This window comes from Neltuma alba, unplaced genomic scaffold (assembly GCF_004799145.2).
Source record: "Neltuma alba isolate B1F8T4 unplaced genomic scaffold, ASM479914v2 tig00010776_pilon, whole genome shotgun sequence".
Lineage (NCBI taxonomy): Eukaryota > Viridiplantae > Streptophyta > Magnoliopsida > Fabales > Fabaceae > Neltuma > Neltuma alba.
Genome location: NW_021635597.1, coordinates 184,018 through 193,727, shown reverse-complemented (window position 1 = coordinate 193,727; position 9,710 = coordinate 184,018). Strand labels below are relative to the sequence as shown.

The window sequence follows — 9,710 nt, the reverse complement described above, 5'->3', positions numbered from 1 at the left end:
GGTCGTTTGGTAGTTATCTTTGACAATGAAGGCACCCATGAATTTTGTCGTCAAACTGTCATAATTTTTTTTTGGATTAGCCACCTAACTCCTATTAATAAGTTGTCTCGTAATTGAATTGCTTACACAAATTCTCAAGACTTTTTGTATTGCTTACTCCCAAACCTTCACTTCATGAATTATAATTTATTATATTCTGTTCCCTCTCCTCTTTAGCTTCTTCCTCCTATAATTTAAGACAAAATTACACGAAAAAAATTGCTTTAAGTTATGACAAAAATATTTTATAGTGTGGAATGTATCAACCTTTTGAAAGTTAATGACAGAAACAAAATAACTCCTAAAAAAATACTTTAGGAGCAAAATTGAATGATAAAATACTTCAAGCACTTGGGGAAAAATGCTGTATAATGTTGGATTTTGATGAATTAAAAAGAGCCTCATTAACAATTGAAGATAAAAATAACAAAATCATGTAGATCAGAAAATTACTTAAAATTGGTGAAAAGCACTAAAACCTTAGGCACAATGGAGGGAGAGAGCGAAGAGAGAATAAATAGGAAAATCACTTACTCCCCTATTGTCTTTAATATAAGATCTACTTAATTAATTTAGGTAGGTTAAGAAAGTTAGATAAATTAGTTAATTATAACAAGTGTGACATAATCTCTTTAAAATATCCCTATTTAATATTAAATTATATATTAGTTTATAAATTAGATAAATTAATTTGGAGAAATCAAAAAATGATAAACATGAGAAACACAGTGAGTGAAAATTTCAGACATCCTTTTAGGTGTATCTTTCAGACATCCTTTTAGGTGTATCTTATAAATGAGATCATGTCAACTCACCAATCACAAGTGTATTTTAATGGAAAATTTTAAATTTTAAGGCATGATTAAAAGAATAAACTAACTTTCTTGAACTGTCTGAGTTGATTGAAATTATATTTGAAGATGGAAGGAGTATAGAATTAACTTCCAAGAAATTGATCAATTCATGAACGCAATCAATGCGAGTTAGACTTTTCAAGGTTATAAGAAAAGGGGCAAAAAGAAACTACTACTTGTTCACACGTCTTTAAATTGTTAATTGGCACATAGCATTGACTCCAAAGTGATCTATCATCGAAGCGTCATCTATGCTTTTGAGAGCTATCACCGCCTTGTAGACACCTTTCCCAGATCCTTCACAATGATAACGCAAACCGTCATCTTCCTTACCCTTCTTATTTCTTTTTATTTCCTAGTGTTTGGTTTCTCACCAAAACCAGATTTTGCTCGTGTGCAACATCTTAGGTATAGATATTTCTATAATCGCAATAGCAAAGTGATCAGCGATCCGAGTTACGAACTAGTCTGTGACAAGAACAAAAGCGTGTTATATCTGAACTATGGGAGGCAGCTAGTAGAGGCCATTTATGCCGCTAACTCTACCACCACTCTCCAATCCATCACTGCTGGAAATGACATCAACAACTGCTCCGCTATCACTCGTACATACGACAACTTCACCCACGTTTTCTCATCAGCAAAAGAGATGGAACTGAGCGATAAAAATTATCGTTTTTCTGTGGGTGAAGTAGTGTTTGTCAGCTGCAAAAATCTAGTTCTCTCTCCTCTGAATGAGAATATTGTGGCGCTTTGTTCTGCTGAAGAGCCAGAAGCGCAATATTCTTATATGCTGAAGCATTATCCAAGTGCATCTGATGTGGGAGAGTCCTGCAAAATAGATTTGATGGTGAAAATGGTGCCATGGGGACCGATGACATGTAATGAGAAATGCTCATATCAGAAACTTGAGAGTGAAGTGGTAAAGGGGATTCACATCAAATGGCGTGCTGATCGTTGTGGAGTGGCGAACGGAGGGGAACCTAATTGCTGGCTAGAAAATGCCACTAATATGATTCTCTGTCATCAGGATGCAGGACATCCTATTTCTGCAATGTTCATGGGTGAGCTTCGCGGATAGTTATCTCAGTATTCTAATGAAGAAAAGTAATTATTGTCATCGTTGTCATACTGAAATTAATTATATTTTTAATCTGAATTTTGACAATGCAGAATCCTCTTTGTATTACTCGATTACAGGTATGTGCCAATCAAAGTTTTCTCCTTGCCAGAGAATTTTCTAGTTCTCCCCCCCCCCCCATTTGTTTAGGCAATTTAACGCACACCTCTCTCTGTCATAGGGGAGGGAACCACACACCCATCGCATCTATCCCTCTTTTAACAACATGTAATATAGAACCCATAACCTCCTTTATGAGAGGAGGTGGGAGGTACTTGTGAGTTAGGCTTCGATAGATGGTCGAAACTTTGTGAACCGACCAATTGTGGTGTGGATAAAAAAAGTTTTCCTTTCTTGTAAAACAAACAGAGAATGTTTAAGCTCTTATATTAGGAACAAGAAGGAGTAAGTAACTACTTTAAGATCCAAGAAACAAATTTTTAAGGTGCTCATCTTACAAGGACATTAAAAAGACAAGTCTTATCAGTTAGACATATAAATACAAACGTATGAATCTAGTTTATTTAGGATGCAATGCATTCTTACTCTTATGCTGTGATCACTACCTAATTCAGGCCTCAGTCATTCTATTTATAAATCTTTTAGTTTTAAATTAACCCCTCAATCCATGTAATCTCACCAATTTCCAGTAAGTCCATGTAGTTTCCCCTTTCTATCAGGAACTCATAATTTCCTCAGTTACAGCTATAGCGTTTTCCCCTCCTTTTTATTATATCCCTATTGTCATTGATCCTGTGGACTGTGGTATTAATTTTAGATTGTAATAACGTTACTGGCTGTTGAGATGGTTGACAGATTATGATCAGGCTCTGACTCCGCATGTACTTGTATTAAAATTGCCATATAGTCTAAACCCTGACCAAAGCTTTCTCTTATAATTAATGACCAAAAATTCACATGCCTGCAAATTTTTATCAATGTAAGATCTCTTTATTCCTTAAGTTTTTCTTCTGACCATTTATCTATTCCAAATTGTTTGATACCAGATAGAGAATGCAATTCATCACTTGCATTTAACATTCAAAAGTAAATTATGGTTTTACTAAAGCACAACTGCAGGTATATAAATGGGGAACTGACGAGACTTTGCAACTCTAACAGGAGAAAGGAGGAAAGAGAGGGAAGGAGAGAGAGTTGAGAGACGAACAGAAACAAATGGAGAGGGAAAAGTAATAGCAAACAGAGAAACTGAGAGATGCACTGTGAGTAACTTCACTGATGTTTACAAATCATAATATGAATACAAAGTAGGCATATATCCTATTTATAAACTCGGTATCTCTCAATTAACACGCAATCATCTTTCTAGCTAATTTTTTCACTCCTATTTACACTACCTACGTAATAGCAATTGCACAGCAAATTATCCTTTTGAGAATCTCAACTGTACATTCGTATACGAATCAATAGGAATTGCCCATTTTTTCACGTGGTTATTTGACCGGGTCAGATTAGAGTACTGTCAAGCTCAATCAAGAGTAGCTCATCCAAAGACGTTTTTTTACTTTTACATGGATTTGAACTCAAGATTTCTTGCTTAAGCGACCACAAATCCCCTTTCTGCCAGGAACGAATCCTATTGATAGGTAGGAATTGCCCCATTTTAGGATTGCCAATAAGTGATCTATAGCTTAAATCCAATTCTATCTAACATGCAGTTAGTAATGGAAATTATCCTTTGGCACCCCCAGCCACAGCATAAAAATTTAATGGGAAGTCCTCATTTTAGGGACCCCCACAAAGAGTTCCATGCATATACCAACTTCAAGGTACCTAAACAAAGTATATCGACGAGAACTACTTCTTTAGGAAACCCCAACCATATTCAAGATATAACTTCAATTATGATGGATGTAGTTACTCAGCCAGACGTTAACAACCAAAAAGTAAAAGACACACAAGAATAAAGAAAAACGAGTTAGGGATCAGAAAGTGCCTAACCCTTCATGAAATTGTTTAAACATTTACTACCATTAGTAAGAAATTTCCCTTTCAATGTTTGGGAGGGGAAAGCATTGACAACGCTGACATTTATGCAAGTGAAATTAATTGAAATTCTCTGGAAATTTTGTTTTATGTTGCGTCATTTTCTTTTCATTTAATTTTTTTTTTCTTTTTTTGCCCGCAGTTGCCTTGTGGTTTGCAGCAAAATTTGCTTTGGGATTCCCAATTTTTGTGGGGTTTCTAATATATAAAATGAGAAGGAGGCATTTATCTGAGTACGATGACATTGAGGACTTCCTACGAGGTCACAGCAATTTAGTGCCTATCAAATACTCTTACTCTGACATAAGAAGGATGACCAAAAATTTCAAGCATAAGTTAGGAGAAGGGGGTTATGGTTCTGTATATAAAGGAAAGCTTCGAAGCAAGCGTGATGTGGCTGTTAAGCTATTAGGCAAGTCAACAACAGATGGGCATGATTTCATCAATGAAGTTTCCACCATTGGAACTATTCGTCATGTAAATGTGGTGCAATTGATAGGATTTTGTGCAGAGAGAAGAAAGCAAGCTCTTGTTTATGAGTTCATGCCAAACGGATCTTTAGATAAATACATACTTTCTCAGCATGAAAAATCATCAATAAATTATGAGAAGATCAATGAGATTTCTTTAGGGGTGGCTCGTGGGATTGAGTACCTACATCAAGGTTATGACAAGCAAATCCTACATTTTGATATCAAACCTCACAATATTCTTCTTGATGAGAATTTTTCTCCCAAGATTTCAGACTTTGGATTGGCAAAACTATATCCAACAGATAAAAGTATTGTGTCTCTAACTGCAGCTAGAGGAACAATGGGATACATGGCTCCTGAATTGTTGTACAAAAACATTGGAGGCATCTCACACAAGGCTGATGTTTATAGTTTTGGGATGATGCTGATGGAAATGGCAGGAAGAAGAAAGAACTATGATATTGTGCAGAATTCATGGCAGACTTACTTTGCGAAATGGGTTCATGATCAGTTTGAAGAAACAATATTTAAAAGCAATGCCACAGAAGAAGAGAAGAAGATAGCCCAGAAAATGATTACAGTTGCTTTTACTTGCATACAGCTGAGCCCAAGTGATCGCCCCTCAATGGGCAGAGTAGTGGAGATGCTTCAAGGACATGTTGACGCCTCAGAGATCTTCACAGCATAGTACGAGAGACAGTTCGATTTTAGCGTAAGATGTACTATCAAAATGAAATAATATTTGTCAGAAACAAGCATGATCTATCATGAATTTACATTGACCGATCGACCTGCCATGTACATGAAGTAGTGCATCATCTCATGAGCCATTTTGTATCCAAAAAACCTTTATCTTTTTTTTTCCCCCTTGCCAGCGGGTATCCAAAAGGGGAAAAAAAACTTGCCTCATGGAACATGCGGTTTTCAAAATTAGCCAAAATTAGCCTTTTAGATATATATCTATGCCATTATATATAAATATATATGTATTAATCTAAGAAATATTGTCAACCTAACTCTAGATCATTTTCTTATGGTTTGAAAATTTTCACGCATTAGTTTTGCAGTGTACGATTCAAAATTAAAGGAATTTCCTCCCCCCAGGAATCCCGCCCCCCACACCAGGTTATTGATCAATGCATTACACACATTTCTTAATTTGCGGACATTATGAAGTGTTCCCAAATCCTTTCACGGTAAAAACCAAAATCAGCTCTATGGAAATGAACAAAGTAATCAGCAAAACAGCCTCACCTGTTCCAGGGCGGTGATGGCAGACTCGGCAACGTACAGCTGTTCAATTCGTAGATAGGGTTTAATCAGGTTCTTCTACGTTGGCAATCACTTGAAATGACCTGGTAACGAGAGCATTGTTCCAGATCCTTTTTCCCGCCATGTCATGGAAGCAATGCTCTTTCCTCCGTATGCGAGAACGAAGACTCCAACGGCAAAGGAAAACCAGTGCGACATTTTGGAAAAAAAAAAACAATATAGCGAAATGAGGCTCTTTATGCCTGCTGACTAATTGGGCTTTCTTCTTTCAGTAGCCCCAGACCAAATATCCAAACATGCCCAAAAGTACCTGTCATTTGTGGTCAGCCTAATCTAAGAAGCTCATGGGCCTTGCATAAAGAGCTGTAAAGTACAACTTTTTAACTATTTAATCTTATTTTGTGTAAATTTTTGAGATCTTTTACTATATCAAATAATTACTTCAAATAGTATATTTTTACCGGCCCATAATCTTATAAATTTTATTTATGTTGCCTCAGGAGTATTTTCGTTATTTTTCTTCACAAAGGACGCCTGAAAATGTGCATAAAAAATAGAAAATATTAAGAGGTTAAAGAAGTTTAGAGAATTAGTTCCATCCCCAAAAGGCTAGCAAAGTAGCTTTAATAAAATATAAAGTTCAGTTATACCCCTAAGAGGTATTTTATTGGAAATTCAAACCACTGGAATGGGTCAAACCCCTAAGGCGAAATAGTTAACGCCGAAAACCATTCCAAATTTTGTTAAAAGTTAAACCAGTAGCTTATGAATTGGCCCTACCCCCTAATCTGAATTAGATATATGATGTCTTCCATGTTTCCCAACTAAAGAAGTATCAACCAGATCTTACTCATATCACTGATGCCATCGTACTCAAATGTGATTCCATTTACCTCTAATTGGATGGTTATTTGGTAAAAAGTAAATGTGTTACAATAAGAATGTATCAAGGCTTTGGCAGAAAATAATTAAGGTGCCTCAGCGGTTTGCCGTCAACGTCATGACGTCTTTAAAGGATTGTTACCTGGTTGATTTTGCCAGTAGTCATATGCTTGTCTTAAAGATTAAATCATGCATGTGTAAGTATAAACTAATTCAGATTATGAAAATGTGAATGGCTCAGTAATGTTGTGTTATGGACTTATGGCTGAAAAGAACATTCTAGGTTTCATAATGCTCAAAGCCATATTCATTGTGAATTTCAAATTGCACGCAATTAATTTAGAAAAACTCTTTTAACTATGATAGACATATATATGGTTTGCTTTAACTCTTTTCTATCATGGTTAATTTCATGTGATTTAGGATGCTTATATAATTATGATAGTATTTCTAAATGTTTTACAAAATTTCTTTTATGAGCCTTCCTTTTATATGAGCATTTCAGGATATTCAAGATCTTCTCTAGCCGAGTTATCCAGTCTTCCACCACGTGCATGTCAAAGGTTTCCTCAAAAGTTGAAGGGTGGTGTTTCCCAAACTTCACTATCCATTACTGCAATGTGTCAGGTTCTATAGTAGGTTGTACACTCTCAGCAATTTTCTCTTGAGGTTGCTGAGATTGTTGGACGGTTGGGCTATCCCAGCTAAGCCTTATCCCATTTGCTGTATAACAAATTTCGACCAGTACCTCCCCTTAAGGGAATCAATAATTTTCAACCACAAAACTCAAGAAACCAAAGTAATATACAATGTAGAACATAGAACTAACCTTGTATTCAAGCTTGTGTACCATAGTAATTGGTTTTTCCTTTATTGATCTTCAAGAAACCAATTTGCAAGAGTTTTTGATAGCGTGCAGCATGCATACTTTGAAAGGGAATCATATTAAAATTCTTGAACCGGGATGTTGTGGTTGACGGCAACATTAGGCAATCTAGAGACGTCAGGGGGCCTGAGGAAGAGTTCTCTTTTCTGTTTAACAGCCTATCTACCTGGAAACGGCTCAGTCGGAGGTAGGGTGCGGCGACTGGCAGAGCGCCGCACGTTGCGTGGTATCCGGTGTACCCCCGACAGCCTTGCCCAAATCTTATCCAAGCTTGTCAAACTACACAAGCACCTTGTCCACACATGTCAACACTTGTCCGGACCTCATCCAAGCTTGCCAAACCATACAAACATCTTGTCTGGACCTTGTGCAAGCTTGTCAAACTATACAAGCACTATATGAATTCCGAGAGGCTTCACGTTCTAGACTAAAACATATAGGATACCAGGTATTAGCGTTGCATCGACGGTGTTCACAACTGGGAATTATGCTGCCGCTGGTCATTCTCTTCCTCTTCTGTTCAATCGTCTTGTCTTTGTTTAGAAACTTCTGCGTTCTGCTATCAAATTAAGCTGGGGATTGCTAATAACATGAAACCAAGCATTCACGGAAAAAAACAAATCGAAGGAGGCAATAATATTTATGTGTTATTCTGGTTTTGTGACTATAATTTATATAGGAAACAATGTTAGGGCAACAAACATAGTTGAACAATACAATTTTGCGAGTCCTGATTTACCCTATGCATAATGCGTTCATATTAACTTCTTGTTGCGTCGTCTGGAATGAACTTCTTGTTGGCTTGTCTGGAATTTTCTCTCAAGGGTCATGTATGCTTTCTAGCGTAAGATAAGTTACAATAGGGTTGTCATTGGTTATGCAGTGATATTGATTACGTGTCAATATTTGTGAGAACTCCTTCAAGAATTCGTCTCCTTTTTTTTTGGGGGGGAGGGGGTAAAATTGGTGAGTATAACTACCATTAGATTTGTTCAATTCATAGCTTATATGTGTGTAATATGAAGAATGAGAATGCTCATATGTCTTTGTGTGTGTTCGGACTCGTGGCTTGTGAGAGAGAAGGGGCTAGAAGATGAGATGACAGGTTTGTTCATGAAAGGCGAAACTACAGTGACAGTCTGAATAAACATTCTGCCTTGGAGACATCAGTCTCGCCTACATGGCACCATGTTTTAGGTGTACTTGATTTTAGGTAACTAGTACTCCCTGTTTCAGTCTGATGGAGAAAGCTTCTTTTTTCGGAGAAAAGGGAAAATTCCATCAAAGAATGAAATTACAAAGGGCATGCGAACCAAAAATGTGGGCATCATCAGTTAATTACAACAAAAGAAAATACGAGTAAGTTAGAGACATCAAAAGATATTCAATATGTTAGCAGCCCGTCTAGTGGGATCGGATGGTTCTCTAACAAAGCATATGATCTCAAATAATGAAGATGTGATGCTTCTAAAACTACGTTGGTTTTGTGACCCCCACGTTGCTAACTCGACAGATTTAAGTATTCTGGTAGAGGAGCACGTGTGTGTGTGTGTGTGGTTTTTAATAATTTGCTTTGGTTGCTGACATGAAAATTCATTGTCTCTGCAACTTTCAATATTGTCACGCCTAGTTCACATCTGCTGCTACTTGTGTCTAAAGTGACAAAGATTGGCTGATCAATGTTAGTGTGTGCTAATTCTTGTTACTGGCATCATCCTGAATACTGATTACATCCTTGTCCATTAGAGTAAAAGTATTTTTGCCATGGGCGTAAAATTAAAACATAATGAACGACGGGTTACTCAAGAAGTTTAACGTCAAGTGGACAAAGAACTTTATATTATTAATGGGCATGGTCTTGTTTTAATAACAAGTGAGTAGCGTAGACGTGTTGCTACACCAAATCTTGTCATTACATGCTACTTATTTGTTGCAGGACTTTTTGTTAATTGCGTTCATTTCTTACAGCTCCATATTAAGTTTCCCTACTATTAATGGGCATGAGCCAAGAAGGAACCGCCATCTTTATATTCTGAGAAATTTTTGTGTGACACTACATGTTAATTTTCTGTGTGTTCTTTCACCTCTTATGTTTTTTCAACTTAATTTATTTAATCAAGCCTGGATGAATGGCTATTGGACAATTATATTAGGTTCCATGTTGTCTTCTCATATGC

At 36.6% G+C, this 9,710-nt stretch overlaps 1 protein-coding gene across 1 annotated transcript; it reads left to right on the top strand.

The window, feature by feature from the left end:
- The first annotated feature begins 4,230 nt into the window (after positions 1-4,230).
- On the top strand, positions 4,231-5,206 carry LOC114758966 (rust resistance kinase Lr10-like). The gene has a single exon (XM_028948062.1). It carries the CDS (start codon positions 4,231-4,233, stop codon positions 5,179-5,181), a length of 951 nt encoding a protein of 316 aa, XP_028803895.1. The 3' UTR covers positions 5,182-5,206.
- The last annotated feature ends 4,504 nt before the right edge of the window (positions 5,207-9,710 follow it).